Here is an 18,886-nt window from a genome sequence, read left to right as displayed (position 1 = left end):
ATGGTATTAAAGTTGGCTGTCACAAGTTAATCGTATGTCCTTGTAGCAAGCGGTGGAGGAGAAGTACAAGTTATGTGATGAAAGCCTGACCAAGCTCTTGCAATGGATCTCGGCTGTAGAAGACAAACTGGCCAATCAGGATGTCGTCAAGGAGGATATCGAGGAACTGAGAAATCAGATAAACGTGATGAAGGTTAGCTGTTTGTCACCGTTAAAAAAGCTCTGACCGTGTGAGACACAAAGGCTTTAATATAATGATTTTGATTTTTGTTCAGCAAGTGAAAGAGGATCTGGAGGCACACAGTCGCCCAGTCTCTTCGTGTCTGGATCAAGTTCGCCAAGTGGTTCTCACTGGAAGCGACGTCCTCTCGAGCGACGAAGTGTCGACCCTCGAGAAGAATGGACGCTCGTTGAAAACACGATTTGAGAGAGCCACAGACCGTACGGAACGTCTTCTAAGACGTCTCACTGGAGCCCGAGATGAACTCTCGAAGTTCAAGTAAGTATTCGCTGTAACGTCTGCCAAGTAGGGTAACGTTAATTGTCATTGTTTTCTTTAACCAGAAACGAGATTGTGTCGTTCTCTTCGTGGCTGGATAAGGCTAGACGAACCCTGGAGGATAAGGAACGTTCATTGTCAGACCTGAAGAAGTTGACCAGCAGTTCAGATTCCACCCGGGACTTTGTAAGTGATGTGATCGCTCACCAGGCTGATCTGCGATTCATCACGATGGCAGCACAGAAGTTTGTTGACGAGGGCAAGGAGTACCTCCAGGTTTTGAATGAATTCAGAACAGGTCTGCCACAACGATTGCCCCACAAGGAACCATTGCCAGCTCAGGATTCACCGGTGCGCAGCGAAGTTTCTATTGTAACTGCCCATTATAAGGATCTTCTCTCCAGAGCAAATGCTCTGTCGGACAGACTCTCCGGAGTTGGAGGCAGACAACGTGACTATCACGATTCCCTCGATAAGGCCAAGTCCTGGCTGAAGGAAGTTGAACCAAAGGTGAACAAAGTCATCTCCGAGCCCGTAGCGGCCGAACCTAAACAAGTCGAAGATCAGCTCAGCAAAGCCAAGGCAATGAATAATGAATTCCTGGCGAATGAAAGACTCGTGGACAATGCCAAGTCTAGCGTTGATGCCCTCCTAAGATCTCTCGATGGGCAACTCACACCTAACGAGACGAATCAACTCGAGGAACCTGTAAGAGCCCTTGAGGATAAGTACAGGCAACTGGGCAATGCTCTGGCCGACAAGTGCCAGGAACTCGATACAGCTCTCGTTCAAAGTCAGGGAGTCCAAGATGCTCTTGATGGTCTAGTCAATTGGCTCAACAACGCTGAGAGTCAGTTCAAGTGAGTAAATTCAAAAAAAGCCTTTCTAGCGCAATAAATTTTTCTTCAATGTAAATAATATAAATTGTTCTCTCTTCTTTTTCCAGAAATCTTCAACGACCGGCAAGTTTGCAGAAGGAGCGACTGGAAGAACAACAACGCGAACAGCGTGTGCTTCAAGCAGACCTGGATAGTCACCGCGCGAGTGTAGATGCTATTAGCACAAGCGCCCAGGATCTCTTGGTCAACTCCAGTAACGCGCGCGTAGCCAAACGCATTGAAGCCAAGCTTAAGGATGTTCAGAGTAGATTTGAAAAGTTAATGGACAAGTCTCTTCGCCGTGGCGAGTTCCTTGATGAGGTTTCACAGGCACTCAATGAATTCAGCAACGAGACAGCGAAGTTCGACAACTGGTACTCGCACATACTGGATGCCCTTGAGTCTAGGCAACTTTCCAAACTCGACGTCTCAGAATACGAAACCAGGATGGCTCAATTGGTACATAAACGTGACGATCAACATGCCAACTTTGATGATCTCATTCGTAATGGCAAGGCCCTACTTTCAAAGAAGGATATCACCGACGCAGCTCCGATTAGAGAGAAAATCAAGGCTCTGGAGAGCCAATGGAAGGAGCTCAATAGTCTCCTTGACGAGAAGCAACGTCTCAGCAAGTCACGTGCCGAGCAACTTAATGCGTATGAGAAGCTACGCGATCAAGTTATCGATTGGCTCAATAAAAGTGAGAACAAGGTTCAGAGACTGCAACCAGTTGCCGTTGACCTGGACAAACTCAAGAAGCAGGCTGAGGAACTCAAGCCTATACAAAAGGAATACAGAGACTATGGCGTCACGGTGGATAAAGTTAATGATCTTGGTATCGCTTACGATAGTTTACTCAAGGAACGCGGTGAGAGTCCCACCAGACGACGTGGCAGTGCGAGTCCTACGAAGAGGCCTAATGTCACCGGTCCACGTAAGCAGGAATTTCACTATAACTCGCTTCCATTGATCATGGTTTACATTTTTTAAATTGTTATCTAGCTATGGCCATCAGTCTCCTTTTCTGCATTTGATAGTCACATCTCCATCCTGACTAATTTCCTTTATTCATCGGCATCGTATAATTTTTCTTTTCCTTATTTTTTAATAGTACGTCGCACATCACAAGATGGTCGTTCGCCATCCCCCACCAAATCCTATGCAGTTCAAAGCCCAGTGTCTCCAGGTGGTAGCAGTGGATTCAGCAGCCGACGCTCTAGTCAAGATGGATTCCATTTGGAAGAACTCTCTCCTGTTCAGCAACAGCTTTCGGAGATAAATAATCGATATGGTTTATTGGGTGTCAGGTTGGCTGATAGGCAAACCGAGTTGGATAACATCAAAGATGAGCTGAGGAAGCACTTGGATAACTTGAAAACACTCTCTCAGTTCTTGGACAAGGTTTGTATTTAATCTACTGAAATGTACTCGCTGGTTTAGTTATGAAAGAATTGATTATAAATCTTATCCTTCCAGGTACAAAGACAACTACCTAAGGAGACGATTCCATCAAGCAAAGAAGATGCTGATAAGACCGCCAAGCAAATCAAGACCGTTATCGAGGAAATGTACGAAAAGCAATCTCTACTTGACAGTACAAGGACCCAGGGTCGGGATCTTGTGCGTCGCAAGAAAGGAGCCGACGGCGTTGATCGCCTGAATGATGAACTTGAAGATGTGTCTAGTAGATGGAAATCCATTTCAGACAGATGCAAGGATAGAATCAGATTCTTGGAAGATATGCGTGAATTCCACGATACTCACGAGGGTTTGAATTCCTGGTTAGGAGCTAAGGAGCGGATGCTCGGGGCTTTGGGTCCCATTTCATCGGATCCACGAATGGTCGCCAGTCAGGTTCAGCAGGTTCAGGTCTTACGTGAAGAGTTCAGAACACAACAGCCACAACTTGACCATTTGGCTGAAGTTGGTGAAAGTGTCCTGGCGAGAATTAACGTTAACTCTCCTGATGGCCAGAAGATCAATGCCAAACTTCAGAATGTTCTTGACCGATGGGCAGATCAACTTGGTCGCCTAGACGAGCGTGCCCAAAGTCTTGGGGATGCTGTCGACACTAGTCGAGAATTTGACGCCAGTCTTAATCGACTTCGTGATGCTCTTCAAGGCATATCCGACAATCTGGATGATCTTCCTCTTGACAAAGATCCTGAAGAACAGCTACGTAAAATCGAGAACCTAGAGCGACAGCTTGAAGGTCAGAGACCTCTTCTTGCCGACGCAGAAGCTGCCGGCGCTCAATTGTGCGAGGTGTTGAGTGATCCTGCGTCGAAATCTGAGATTCAGGGAAAACTCGCAGCTGTTGGAAAGCTTTACAACAATCTACAAAAGAAACTGGATCACAGGAAGGCTGAGGTTGAGGGTAATCTCCGTGACGGACGTCAATTCGAAACATCTTGCAGCAAGACCCTAGGTTGGCTCGCAGACGAACTGGGTAACATGTCTGAGAAATTGTTAGTATCCGCCGATCGTGAGATTCTGCAGCAACAGTTGGACCATCATGAGGTAAGTGCACAGGATTTGACAATTTTTGAAGTTCTGGAGTATTATATCGATGCCCGACTTTTTGATCTTTTAATTTCGATTTTTTTTTCAGCCTGTCTATCGCAACGTAATGGCCAAAGAACACGAGGTGATTATGTTACTAAACAAGGGACGTGATCTTCTGGCAAGATCACAGAAGGCAGAAAACCGTTCTCTCCAGCGAGATCTAGACAAGATGCAGTCTCAATGGGACCGACTAAAGAAGGACACCCTAGACCGCCATACAAAGTTACAAACTTGTGCAGAACACTGCAAGAAGTACTACCGTGCCCAGGACGTCTTCTTGCCATGGCTACGCCAGGCAGAAGATAAGTTGGAGGGTCTGAAACCGGCATCCTTCAAGCGCAAGGACATAGAGAAGCAACTCAAGGAACTCTCGTCCTTTAGGAACGAAGTATGGAAACGTTCTGGTGAATTTGAGAACAATAAGACCCTAGGCGAGACTTTCCTCAGTGCTTGCGACATCGATAAGGAAGTCGTTAAGAATGAACTCGGAGCTATGAAGGCGAGATGGGATAAATTGAACAATGGTAAGGGTCTCAAGTATCACCATGGAAATGACATTATCCTAACAAACTTAATTCTATTTTAGACCTTTTGGAAAGAACCCAGTCGCTGGAAGACACTGCTCGGCACTTATCGGACTTCAACGAGAATCTGCGTGATGTGCAGCACGGCTTGCAGCGGTGCGAGGATAAATTGGCATCGCACGATGCTCTTGGTGGAGCCTCTAAGGACCCCAAGCTTCTCGACCGAATAAAGGTAACAAACTTGATCCGTTGACGCGAGAAAAATCTTAATGTCAATGGTAATTCAATTTTGACTGTAATATTTGCAGAATCTACGAGAAGAAACATCAAGCCTAAAGAAGCCGCTGCAGGCTGTACGTCAACAGGCTAACGATCTGGTCCACAAAGCCAGTGAACAGGGTGTGGATGCGAGTCATCTGCAAGATGAGGTTGACAATGTCACTGACCGTATAGATGATCTCCAAGCGAAATTGGACGATCGATGCAGCGATTTGCAGAGTGCTGCCACAGCAATGGCTCAATTCAATGACCAAGTAAAGGTTCTAAGCCAGGATCTTGCTGCTGTAGAGAACGAACTTGATTCGATGAAGGCTCCTGGTCGTGATGTAAAGACCGTCCGTGGACAGCAGGAGGACGTGGGCAAGGTGATAAACAAGTTGAATAAATTGTCCGATGGCGTGGCCGACGCTGTGAGCTCTGGTGAACGCCTCGTCGACTCTGGATTTGCTCCGGATGCCGTAGCCACTCGCGATCAAGTTGAGGGACTTAAACGTCATCTTGGAAAGCTTGATGAGCGCGCGCGTAATAGGGAGGACGAACTACATGATACCTTGGACAAACTTCAAGAGTTCTATCATGCACATGCTGACGTGATGGACGATATTGCGGAGGCGAACGACCAAATTAGAAAATTAAAACCCGTCGGTTCGGAAGTCGACTCCATCAGAGCTCAGCAGGATGACTTCAGAGCCCTGAAAACTGGCAAGATTGAACCAATTGGTCATGCTGTTGATGAATGCAATCGGCTGGGACAGGTACTGGTTCAAAGTGCTGCGCGGGATGTTAACACTGGAAGTATTGAGAAGGATCTTGACAAGATGAATGAGAAATGGAACGATCTTAAGGACAGAGTGAGTATTTACTGGAAGCCATATAACTTTGTAACTGCTTTAAAAAAAAAAAAATTAAATACGTAATGAAATTTTGTTTCAGCTTAATGAGAGGGACAGAAAGTTGGACGTCGGACTTCTTCAGTCTGGCAAATTCCAGGAAGCCTTGGACGGCTTGGAAAAGTGGTTGGCCGATACCGAAGAGATGGTTGCTAACCAAAAACCACCCTCGTCAGACTATAAGGTTGTGAAGGCACAGCTACAGGAACAAAAGTTTCTGCGTAAAATGCTGATGGATAGACAGAATTCCATGTCCTCCCTGTTCAATATGGGACAGGAAGTTGCTGCTGGTGCTGAGCCAAAGGAACGTAAAGCTATTGAGAAGCAACTGAAGGACCTTATGGGCAGATTTGACAAACTTAGCGAAGGTGCCGCGGAGAGGATGGATGCGCTTGAACAAGCAATGGCTGTCGCGAAGGAATTCCAGGAGAAGTTGTTGCCTCTTGCTATTTGGTTAGACAGAACTGAAAAACGAGTGAAGGATATGGAACTGGTACCAACCGATGAAGAAAAGATTCAGCAACGTGTTTCTGAACACGACGTGCTTCACGACGATATCCTTTCGAAGAAGGTCGACTTTAGTGAATTGACAGAAATCGCCAGTCAGTTAATGGGATTGGTAGGAGAGGAGGAAGCTGCAATCCTCGCTGACAAACTTCAGGATGCGGCTGAAAGATACGCTAGTCTTGTTGAACGTTCTGAAGCTCTTGGAGCTCTTCTTCAACGCTCGAGACAAGGACTAAGACACCTCGTGCTAAGCTACCAGGATCTGCAGGCATGGATGGAGAGCATGGAAGTGCGACTTTCCAAATACCGAATCTTGGCCGTACATACGGAACGGCTTCTGCAACAAATGGAAGATCTGGCCGACTTGACTGAAGAGGTTAGCGCTCGTCAGACCGAGGTTGACTCTACGACGGATTCAGGGCTCGAGTTGATGAAGCACATCTCAAGCGATGAAGCATTACAGCTAAAGGATAAGCTGGATTCGTTGCAAAGACGATTCAATGACCTAGTGACAAGAGGTTCCGAGTTGCTTAAACATGCTCAGGAAGCTCTACCACTGGTTCAGCAATTCCATGACAATCATAATCGTCTCATGGACTGGATGCAGGGTGCTGAGTCAGCTCTACAATCTGCCGAACCTCGCGAGGATGAGATCATCCGTCTCGAAATGGAAATATCAGAGTACCGTCCCGTCTTGGAGAAAATCAACACCGTCGGTCCACAACTGTGCCAGATTTCTCCTGGGGAAGGCGCCGCGACGATCGAAGGTCTCGTCAGTCGCGACAACCGACGTTTCGACGCTATCGCCGAGCAAATTCAGCGCAAGGCTGAAAGAATCCAACTAAGCAAGCAGCGTTCTTTGGAAGTGATCGGTGACATCGATGAACTCCTTGACTGGTTCAGGGAAGTTGACAATCAGCTACGAGAGGCAGAGCCACCAAGCAGTGAACCTGAGATTATCCGTGTGCAGCTCAAGGAACACAAGGCTCTTAACGATGACATCTCTAGCCAGAAAGGCCGCGTTCGCGACGTCATCTCTACGGCCAAGAAGGTCATTCGCGAGAACGCCCAACATGAGGATACTTCAACGATCCGAGATAAGATGGAAGAACTACGTGAGAGTATGGAAATCGTATCAGGACTGTCTTCTGATCGACTGGGTGCCCTAGAGCAAGCACTGCCTTTGGCAGAGCATCTACGCGACACCCATGCGGGCCTCGTCAGCTGGCTCGAGGAAGCTGAACAACAGATTGCCATGCTGCCAATGCCAGCTCTTCGCCCTGACCTTATCGTTACCCAGCAGGATAAGAACGAGCTCCTGATGCAGAGCATTAACGAACACAAACCTCTCGTGGAGAAGCTCAACAAGACCGGCGAAGCTCTCGCACGCCTCTGCAACGACGAGGAAGCTGCTAAGGTGCAGGAAATTCTTGATAATGATAACGCAAGATATGCTGCCCTTCGGGCTGAACTACGCGCTCGACAACAGGCACTGGAACAAGCCCTCCAGGAATCCTCACAGTTCTCTGATAAACTTGAAGGTATGCTCCGCGCTCTATCTTCAACTGCTGATCAGGTAAATGGCGCAGAACCCGTAAGTGCTCATCCGCCTCGGCTACGCGACCAGATGGAAGACAACGCTGCTCTCGCAGACGACCTGGCTCAACGTTCTGAAGCCTACGCGGCCGTGAAGAAAGCTGCTGATGATGTTATCAGCAAAGCCGGCAACAGAGCAGATCCTGCAGTAAAGGACATTAAGAGGAAACTTGATAAGCTGAATAAACTATGGGCCGAGGTACAGAAAGCAACCACAGACCGGGGTCTTACCCTGGACGATACCCTCGCCTGCGCCGAGAAGTTCTGGTCAGAACTTAACGGTGTAATGGCTACACTTCGGGAGCTTCAGGATGCTCTAGCAGGACAGGCACCGCCAGCAGTTCAACCAGCTGCTATTCAGCAACAGCAAGTCGCTCTGCAAGAAATCCGTCAGGAAATCGACCAGACGAAACCGGACGTGGAGCAAGTGCGAGCTTCCGGTCACGAACTGATGGGTCTCTGTGGCGAACCAGACAAACCGGAAGTTCGCAAGCACATCGAGGACCTGGATCAGGCCTGGGACAACGTAACGGCCTTGTATGCAAGGCGAGAGGAGAACCTCATCGACGCAATGGAAAAAGCCATGGAGTTCCACGAGACCTTGCAGAACCTCCTCGAGTTCCTCGAGGAGGCCGAGGACAAGTTCGCTGGCATGGGCGCTCTGGGTAGTGACATCGACGAGGTCAAACTGCAGATCAAACAGTTGTCCAACTTCAAGGCTGAGGTCGATCCACACATGGTCAAGGTCGAAGCCCTTAACAGGTAATCTTTTCTCTTCTGTTTTTTTGCTGTCCCCCGATGATGACCATCATCTTTGTTACCACCGTAATCATCGTAAATCGAGATTCATTCATCACATAGGCCCTTTCATCCAGTATCAACCTTACTGGCAGTACCAACGATAGATCTCAAGAACGATAATTTCTCGCAGAGTTCTAATATCTAATGATGAAATTCTAATCAGTCTTTCTTTTTCCTATGCTGGGTCCTGAACACACGTGCAGGAGTCTGACAAGGCAAGTCGAGCCCTCTCCGTGTTGTCGCAGTAGTTAGAGAGCATGGCTTCTACATGGTGCAATTATTATAAATGACTGTCGTATCACAATGTTACGCATCGCTCATGCGGCATCTAAGCATAACTTTCCTAACGGACGAGGTGTGTCTCCACCTTCGTCCTCCTCATCCTAGTCCTCTATCGCGCATGCAACTCGTATTGTCAGCTACGTATTACGTAGAGTACGAGGAAGCGAGGCTAGTCCCTTATTATTGGTCAGTTGCTTAATTCGCAGTTACCAGTTGGCAGGTAGCAGTTGGATCATAACATTTCGTGGCATCGGCCCCATCCTTTTGCTCCCTCGATCTCTCTTAGAGAGTATCAAATTTGGCCAAAAGAGTCACACTGACTCAAACAATCAATCAGCTAATCTCTCCTGCCTGGATTACTCTTATTCTCGCTAGCTCGTTCTGTGATAACGAGTAAAACTTCAGAGAGCTGAGTCTTCGAGGGGAGAACGAGTGGCGGCACGATGCTATTATATTTTATCATTTTTGTACGAAGTTATATGCTATTACTGTGTATTAATTTTGTGCGGTGGTTGCTTGATAGGCAAGCGGCAGAACTTACGGAGAGGACATCGTCAGAGCAGGCAGCGGCTATTAAGGAACCATTGGGCGCCGTCAATCGTCGCTGGGATGGATTATTGCGAGGCGTTGTCGAGAGACAGAGACTTCTGGAGAACGCATTGCTGCGACTTGGACAGTTCCAACACGCATTAGATGAATTACTCGTTTGGATTGAGAAGACAGACAAGACTTTGGATGAACTGAAGCCAGTAGCTGGTGATCCTCAGGTGATTGAGGTCGAGCTGGCTAAATTGAAGGTGCTCGTAAACGACATCCAGGCGCATCAGACCAGCGTCGATACACTCAACGATGCTGGCAGACAACTCATAGAGGATGGCAAAGGAAGCGCAGAGGCCTCGACCACTGCCGAAAAATTGGGTACTCTGAATCGACGCTGGCGAGATCTTCTGCAACGTGCAGCTGATCGACAACGCGAACTCGAGGATGCGCTGCGGGAGGCTCAATCCTTCACTGCAGAAATTCAAGATCTTCTGTCTTGGTTGGGTGACGTGGACAATACCATTGTCGCTTCAAAGCCTGTAGGCGGTCTTCCGGAAACTGCATCCGAGCAGCTAGAGCGCTTCATGGAAGTCTACAATGAACTTGAACAAAATCGTCCAAAGGTCGAGACAGTTCTTCAACAGGGCCAAGAATATTTAAAGCGTGCTGGTACCGGAAGTGCTGGTTCACTCAATCATAATCTACGTAGCCTGAAGCAACGCTGGGACAGTGTCACTGGTCGCGCAAGTGACAAGAAGATCAAGCTGGAAATCGCCCTGAGAGAAGCCACGGAATTCCACGATGCTCTCCAGGCCTTTGTTGATTGGTTGACAAACGCGGAGAAGATCCTGACCAACCTTAAACCGGTATCACGCGTCATGGAGACCATTCTCGGTCAGATCGAGGAACACAAGGCCTTCCAGAAGGATGTGGGCGTCCACCGTGAGACCATGCTTAACCTTGATAAAAAGGGTACACATCTGAAATACTTTTCGCAGAAACAGGACGTCATATTAATAAAGAATCTGCTGATCAGCGTGCAGCACCGCTGGGAACGCGTCGTTTCTAAGTCAGCAGAGAGGACGCGTGCCCTCGACCATGGTTACAAGGAGGCACGTGAGTTCCATGATTCCTGGTCTGCTCTCATCAGTTGGCTGGATGATACTGAAAAGAGCTTAGACGAAGTTGCTGCCGATGGCCTCGGTGGCAATGATCCTGAGAGGATTAAGTCACGTCTAAATAAGCACCGTGAGGTTCAGAAGGCTTTGGGCGCGAAGCAAGCTACCTACGATAGTACTATGAAGTCTGGCAAAGCCCTGAAGGATAAGGCACCCAAGCCCGATGAGCCCGTCCTAAAGGACCTCCTCGACGAGCTCAAGAACAAATGGACTCGCGTCTGCGCCAAGAGCGTTGACCGTCAACGGAAGCTTGAGGAAGCCCTTCTCTTCTCTGGACAGTTTAAGGACGCCATTCAAGCTCTTCTTGAATGGCTCCGGAAGACTGAGAGGAATCTGGCCAATACTGGCCCTCTTCATGGTGACCTCGATACCGTGACCAACCTTATGGAACAACATAAATCTTTCGAACGTGACCTCGAATCTCGAGCCAATCAAATGGGCTCAGTGACAAAAACAGGGAGAGAACTCGAATCGAAGGCTGCAACTCCTCAAGATGCGTCTACGATACGTTCACAGTTGAACGAGGTTAGCACTCTCTGGGAAAAGGTTAGTCGACTATCCTCAGCGAAGAGCGCTCGTCTCGAGGAAGCTCTTCGCGAGGCCGAACGTCTTCACAAGGCAGTTCACGTGCTGCTCGAATGGCTCGGTGATGCTGAAATGAAGCTCCGCTTCGCTGGACAATTACCGGAAGATGAGCAAGAGAGTCGTAACCAGCTGATCGAACACGAGAAGTTCTTGCGTGAGCTCGCTTCCAAGGAAATTGAGAAAGACAGTACCCTGGAACTTGCTCACGTCATTCTTGCCAAAGCTCATCCAGATGGCGCAGCTGTGATTAAACACTGGATCACAATAATCCAATCTAGATGGGACGAGGTTTCGACCTGGGGTCACCAGCGAAACCAGCGACTTGAGAAGCACATGCGAGGTCTTCAGGTAAATATCATTAGCCTCATCCTAATTAATGCAGCCCTTTAATCCTTTAGACCTACAGTATGCGTTCATCTATTTTTTCCACACATTCAGGACCTCGATAATCTCCTCGAGGAGTTACTCGCCTGGCTCGAGGGTCTCGAAAACACCTTGAAAGCCCTGGAGGCTGAACCTCTACCAGACGATCGTGTTGCTCTGGAGGAGCTTATTGTTGACCATCGTGAATTCATGGAGAATACAAGTCGCAGACAGAACGAGGTCGACCGTGTTTGCAAGGCCAGACAGGCCAAGCCACCCCTCAAGGACGCTCGCAAAATGTCCAAACCGAAGCCACCCCTTTCATCGGCATCTGCGTACGTCTATTTACCTTGTTCACTGCAATCTAACCCATCCCGTACTATGTTCTTTCTTTTCTATCTACCTATCTAACTACTGTTATCATAGTCCAAGCTAACGACTCCAAGCACACTGCCTTGCAAACAAGAATATTTTCAGACTGACTGCAGATAACAAGGAATTGGTAATACCAGTTTGAATTTGCTTGTTGCTACTCCCATTTTCTCCTCTTCCCTTCTTCATTCTTTATTTTCTCTCTTATTTTATTTGTCCTCTTAAGCTTATGTATTTCAAGGACTATTGATGCGTGTCTCATGTGTGCTCTCTGTGTTCTGCGTGTGCATTCTGCATCACTCACGCGTTTCTTTTCGCATGTTTCATTAATATAACGGACAACAGTAAGGATCATCATCATCATCAAGAGCACAATCACGAGTACTCTCCACTGCGCAAGCAAAGGTGCGTCCTCATTCTCTCTTTATTTTACACCGTCTTTTACTCTTCATGTGACTTCTTTTGATTTACCTGTAATCCCTTCTTTCTCCTTTGATCTCTTCATTTGTTTCTTTACCTTTCAAATACTCATCACTTGTCACATTGTCATGTGTTTAACGTTCAATGTTTGTCGCATTCGTTGCTGTCCAGTTTCAAAGGAAGCCGAGATCTGTCCCAAGCATCCCGACGTGGAAGGTATTAATACATTTTTCTTGCCTTGTGCTTTCTTTATCTTTATAATTAATGCTAGCAACACTGGCAAGACCAACAACGCACATTGCAAACGTGTTAACAAGACTTATGTGCACCATACTTGCATTACCAGTGTAGCTTCTCACTAAAAATTTTGATTTGATCCAAAAACTTGTATGATTTTTGAAAATTCCACCAAGTTGTTTTGAGCTTCATATCAGTGTAGATAAGTCTTTCCAGAGACATACTTAAATTGATCGAAAGGACCGAAGAAGTAGAGAGATAAAGCAGAGAGAGTAAAGTTGAGTAGAGAGTGTTGAGTGACGTGAGGCATGTTCTTGTTTAGCCGAGCCAGCCCGGGTCGTGACAGAACGCCAGACTCTTCGTTGCCGCACATCGGGCCACGCTTCCCGCCTAAAGGAAGGTTCGTCACCCCCATCTTTCAATCACACTCTTGTTCACTTTCCTTTTCTACAGATCAGATCGACCTGATCGACCTGATCGACATGCCCGTCGGTTGCGCGGTTACTCGGTCTGTCCAATTTATTTTGTCCATGGTTGAGGAAAGTTAATTGTGCTTTATTGGAAGAATTTTATTGGTTTAAGGTGAACGCTGGATTCTTCTATCTCATTCTCTCATTGTTACAACTTCGGCTTTGGGACTTTTGGCAAAAAGCCTTAGGACGATGAGACGAAATATATATGCATACGCATTTGTTGCTCGCGTAACGTGAAATCGTGTAATCGTGCAATCGCTCTTCGAAAATGATATTAAAATTGTGTTAGGATCGAGGCTCAATCACTGAGTTTAATTATTTAATGTATAAACAGCAAAGGAGCAGAGCCAGAATTCCGTAGTCCGAGGGTGAAACTCCTCTGGGACAGATGGCGCAACGTCTGGATGCTCGCCTGGGAGCGACAACGACGACTCCAGGACAAGTACAATTACATACAGGAACTTGATCGTGTCGCAAACTTCAGTTGGGAAGATTGGCGCAAGAGGGTAAGCTTACATTCTTTTATTTTTGATGACTGTATTCTTTATAAAAAACATTCTCAACGCCGTTTTTAAACAGTTCTTGAAGTTCATGAACCACAAGAAGTCGCGACTAACAGATCTCTTCAGGAAGATGGACAAGAACAACGACGGATCGATACCACGAGAAGACTTTATTCAAGGAATCATGAATACCAGTGAGTAGAATTGAAAATAGTTGAAATTAAAAAATGGTATCTGGTCACCCTCTGTAATTATTTAAATCTTTTTAGAATTCGAAACATCTCGACTCGAGATGGGTGCAGTGGCCGATCTCTTCGATCGTCACGGTGAGGGTCTGATCGATTGGAAGGAGTTCATCGCCGCCCTTAGACCCGATTGGGAAGAGCGTCGTACCTACCATGACACTGATAAGATACACGACGAGGTCAAACGACTCGTGATGCTCTGCACTTGCAGGCAGAAGTTCCGCGTGTTCCAGGTTGGCGAAGGAAAATACAGGGTAGGTAGAGCGGATCATCCGGAACTTATATACTTTTTTAGTGGATCATGTCCTAGGAAAACTTAGTAATTCTATTCCTTATGTAGTTCGGCGACAGCCAGAAGCTTCGTCTCGTTCGAATTCTTCGCTCTACCGTGATGGTCAGAGTGGGTGGTGGCTGGGTAGCTCTGGATGAATTCCTCCTCAAGAACGACCCCTGCCGCGGTAAGTTTCTCCACTCGTTGATCTTCTATTCTAATTTAGTAAATAATTTTATCAAACTGGGAAAACGATCTTCGCATATGGAGACCTGGGCAGATTTAGATATTTCAAAATATATCAGGATACACATTTGCTATCCTGATTTCTTTGGATTATCTTATAAACTCCCTCCAGTCTCCCTGTGATCAAGTGGATCTTTCCCGATTATAATTAATAAGATTGCGGTTTCATAGAAAGAAGTTTCAACTGATGATAGAGTGTGCGTTCGCGTCGTTGCTTCAAGTTCCCATAGAAAAGCATTAAAAATTAATTCCTTTGATCTAGCTCTGTGAAATTGTTAATTATCAGACGATGACGAATGTAAAGACTGATTTAATCGAAGAATCTCCCCTGCAATAAGAGGCAGCTTAACGTTAATGTTTATTTCTACCTTTAATTAAGCGCGATCAAACGATTTTCATTTGTTATTAATCAAACCGTTTCGTTGTCTTCACCTCCGACAGTGATTTATACGAGTTTTCTCTGTCTGTTATACTTTTTATCACCCTTCACGTTCATCGGCATTTGTGTTTAGTCCCTTGTCTCGACGGTTCAACTAAACTACATATTGCATAGAAACGCACGCAACATTGATCGCTCTAACCATTCTCACGCCGTTAATCTAATTTCATTGACGTTATTGTTTATGCCAATGTGTTGCGATGAAAATCCACCGTGGCGCTACGTGCTGTGTGACTAAATGTCCTAACCGTCTGATCTCAGCTCCTGAGGCGAAATAACGAATAATAGTAGCATTTATGCCGGGAGCGTCAAATCGCTCTTAACGTGACTACGAATTCTAACAAAGAGACAAAAAAAAGTGATGTCCGCTATATTTTGCTTTGCTTAGTTGCTAGTTTCACACTTAGACTTTCCTCTCCTGTCTTCTTCTATATAATCTTCCTCACTAATTCTCTCTATTAATCTCTCTCGTCAGTCTCCATTGTTCACTGCCAAATAAGAAGTCACCGGCAGTGTTTAATGAAATTCTGAAAACTCTAGTAGCCACTGATTATTGATAAATTGTGATAATATTTCAAAAGAGGTCTTATTTTATTTTCTATTTTCATTCCACGCTTCGCTGTCGTTCCACTGTCATCGTTTTGTTTCCTTTTCAAGTCTCCGAAGTCTCTTTTGGAATATCGTCACTCATAGTATAATAGTAGTTAGCCGATGATACTTGTGTCTATTGATCCTGTACTAAACTTAACTTTATTGCCTTTTTTCACTTCCATTCTCCTTTCCCATCCACAAACACACGCCTGTTACTCCGAAATGGAACGCGGTTTACGTTTATCTCTGTTTGCGCCTTTATGTGTTACATCAATGATTCAACATTATCATCCCGCTTCGTCCCACTCGATAAACTCCGCTTGCGAGTCGATCGTCATTTCCCATTAATTCACTACTGAAGTCTTCCTAATGCCAATACCGGATCCTAACAAGCCGGAGCAGCACGAGGGCTGGTGTCCGCTCGGTAAGGCTGCTTCAGTCATCTCACGATTAGTCACATATCTACAGATATACATACATATCTTTTCTCATAACTTCGTCTTCTTATGTCTTACGTGAACCAATTGGTACCCGGATGACCTCAGACTCTTGAAAATTGCAACCATAACTAACGACGATTAACCTATTTTCATATCTGACGCATATGCCTTTACAGCATCCTGGACCATCTTCTATGTTATTTCATGCATATACTATGTATATCTGTAGCCACCGTCAGCCGTGTTTCTTTTCATGCGTTGCATGCAGCACATTAACGTTCATCGTCAGAGCTGTATTTCATTTGTGTCAGTTTCTTTGTTTTCCTTATAGACATTTTATCAGGGATTCTACTTCACGGAACGCACCCTGGATCGGTGGAATTTACGTTTTAAAAAATAGAATCGATCGGTCGTAATTAATGAATTCATCATATTTACCATCATTCTTATTCGCCGTTCGGTAGGCTCAAGGTAGTAGAGGGTTAAGATTTTTTTTACTTAGGTCTATATGCGGAGCAGCGCGATTCTCTGTTCGACCAACGGTATGGTGTTTTGGGAGCTTGATTTTCCTTTTTTTTTTTTTTTTAATTCACTTAACCATACTTTATTTATTGTTAGTTTTTGGCATGGTGGTTGGCGTTTGTACTGGATCGATGTGGCGACTTTTTTTTTTTTTTTTAATTTTTTTTCTCCCATCGCTCGTACCTTCTAGTTACCGTTTGTAACGTGAAACAACAATCCGAATCGGAAGTTAATTATATTTTCTTAATTCATACATAGAATGCCACTGCCGATCTGTTTCACGTTTCAAACTTTGATATAATGTAGCATTATAGTATTGCCTCTTACCTCCGGTACACGTTACTCGGTGTCCGGTTCTTGGTGCTCTTTGCTTAGAGTGTAATACAGTGTAATATATAGAGAAGAATTGTGCTAAATTTTGCGAGAACTCCAAATGGTTGTATATTGTATTACACGCTGACGCAGTGGCCGCCACTGGACCGTTGTATGTCACATCGATTATTCGTATTTATTTATGCCGCATTACATTTGTTCTTGTACAGGACTGTGAAGTTCAAAAATATCAGTCAGATTTGACAGTCGTCAAAGCTCTGTCTCGTAGGTTTGGTCTTAACAGAGTCCTGTACACGCAATACGTTCTTTGATCCAATCTAAAGACGTTGTTTTCTTTTTCTTTTTTTTTTTTCATTCCCAACGACACGCACACAAACGCCACACCAACACGATTACATATACATGACATATTTATGCCTGCACGCACATACCTATAATATTTCTGTCACACAAACACACACACACACACAAAATTTCACGTGACAATCGCTTCGTCTTTCTGCTCCTTCACGAATTTTTTTTTTCCGTTTTTCCGCACAATTGAAATATCCGCTGAAAATCACTAATCCGCATGCCTCGATATTGTACATCTGTAAAAAAAATGGAATTTGTACCGCTATTACCGAATCTCCATTCATCGTCCTTGTCCCGAATCAACGAAATCCCCATAATATTTTCTTTGATTTGGCGACTTTTTTTTTTTATTTCTTTCTCCTCCTCCGTCACATACAAAAACATAAAAACAAAATCCACACTGCCACTCTCTGTACAAAACCAAATACCCTCATACATGAGAACATCCGTTTCCTCATCTGTAAATCCCATAACGCCTCTCCCACTAACTGCGTGCACGCAACACACTGTAGCCAAGGGAAGAACGAATATTGAGCTGCGGGAACAATTCATATTGGCGGATGGCGTCAGCCAGACTATGACGGCGTTCAGGTCCAAACCGAGCCCGACCTCGACCCTGCAACGTACGCCAACGTCTTCCGCAGGCCCGATCACGAAGGTAATCTTAGGTTCATGGAACGAACGAACGAACGAACGAACGAGAGAACGAAGGCGCAGCCAGATAAATGGATAAACGGACGGACGGACGGAGACTGACTCGTGGACCAAAAATATCGGCAAGGATTACAGGCGTTTCTGACGATCAGCTTCTCTGTCACTCTTCTTCCTCCGGCACTCCTGACCTTGGCTCTTGGACACAGTTCACTTCCCATTAAATCCACTTCCTCTTATCGCTCATCCACTTTCGATCGCTGTACGTACATACCCAGTAGTGGAGATTGGCTCTCGTTCATTCGTACGTTCGCTTTCGCTAAAGTCAAGAATTTCACGAGGAGAACAAATGGACCGTATGAGATTGTGAGATCTTGCAACGATAATACCTTGGTAAGTAGGAATAGAGTAGTGGGAGAGCAGTAGGCAGGGTGAAGAGATGCTCCAAGGAGATGGTGGGGTTGTACATTCGGTAGACGTAGATGATGGATGATGGATCCCTGGCACAAGGATTTATTCAATATGGCGGATAGACCCGTCTCTCTCCTCTTGGAGTTTACCCGATTGTGTGTTTTGCTGGCATGGGCACGATTATCCCTTTCACGTATCACAACACTCTTTTAGCACGCACGAGCAACCCTTTTACTTTCAGTTTCAAGTAGGCACGCTTCTTCTCCTCGGTTATTGTCAGCGACGACGAGTCACGATCACCACGCTATCTCGTCACAGTCACGATATGGAAATGGTTCTTGTAGATCAGTAAGAATGACGTAGCGGCAATCGTAACGACTATTCGAAAACTGTGTATGCCTTAACCTCAGGAGGTGCGATTTAAGGAGAGAACGACACCCCGAGCTGACTTCGTCTCTCTTTTGAGCGTTTGCTCGAGTTCTTGTGGAAGGACGGCAGGTAGCAGCACAGTCGACTCGTTCTGCCTTGGATTTTCCCATTATAATTGTCACTGTCCATTTTTAGGTTATTCTACAGTGTTTTTCTTGATTAGCATATATACCTACGCAAGGCCAGCCGTCCTTCCTACAATTTTCCAGAAACATATTGTTGGTCAACGCTGAGCTACCTCGGTGGCAACGAAACGCATTGGCTGTATTATTTCGTGTCTGCGCTGAGCAGACGAGATCCTCAGGCAGTTTATATCTAAACTTTTGGTTTATGGTACAGCGGAGGAGTTTATGAACCAGCTGATGCCGATATTTGAGAGTTTGAGGCAAAAGGAGGACCTTCCGTGCTCGTATCCTCTCCACATGCACGCCCCCTCTTACCACTGGGTAAATAACTCAT

The 18,886-nt window shown here is 45.8% G+C and overlaps 1 protein-coding gene across 41 annotated transcripts in view; it reads left to right on the top strand.

Annotated features, from left to right (window-relative positions):
• Window positions 1-18,886, top strand: part of LOC107268115 (microtubule-actin cross-linking factor 1) — a 77,108-nt gene that overhangs the window by 54,119 nt on the left and 4,103 nt on the right. For 25 of the 41 annotated variants that reach the window (XM_015740535.2, XM_015740534.2, XM_025085374.1 and 22 more), the window contains 21 exons: window positions 47-193; window positions 276-499; window positions 565-1,359; window positions 1,446-2,314; window positions 2,492-2,781; window positions 2,857-3,900; window positions 3,992-4,469; window positions 4,532-4,701; window positions 4,778-5,599; window positions 5,682-8,503; window positions 8,746-8,757; window positions 9,348-11,475; window positions 11,566-11,825; window positions 12,208-12,267; window positions 12,454-12,498; window positions 12,842-12,919; window positions 13,327-13,498; window positions 13,572-13,689; window positions 13,765-13,994; window positions 14,081-14,198; window positions 17,449-17,594. In XM_015740535.2, coding sequence (XP_015596021.1) covers window positions 47-193; window positions 276-499; window positions 565-1,359; window positions 1,446-2,314; window positions 2,492-2,781; window positions 2,857-3,900; window positions 3,992-4,469; window positions 4,532-4,701; window positions 4,778-5,599; window positions 5,682-8,503; window positions 8,746-8,757; window positions 9,348-11,475; window positions 11,566-11,825; window positions 12,208-12,267; window positions 12,454-12,498; window positions 12,842-12,919; window positions 13,327-13,498; window positions 13,572-13,689; window positions 13,765-13,994; window positions 14,081-14,198; window positions 17,449-17,594 — 11,028 coding nt within the window. The other 16 variants (XM_025085384.1, XM_015740532.2, XM_015740559.2 and 13 more) reach the window with 11 other exon arrangements.

This window comes from Cephus cinctus, unplaced genomic scaffold, assembly GCF_000341935.2.
Source record: "Cephus cinctus unplaced genomic scaffold, Ccin1 Ccin1_scaffold0471, whole genome shotgun sequence".
NCBI lineage: Eukaryota > Metazoa > Arthropoda > Insecta > Hymenoptera > Cephidae > Cephus > Cephus cinctus.
The sequence above is the reverse complement of the archived record's forward strand: the minus strand, read 5'-3'. Positions and strand labels throughout refer to the sequence as shown.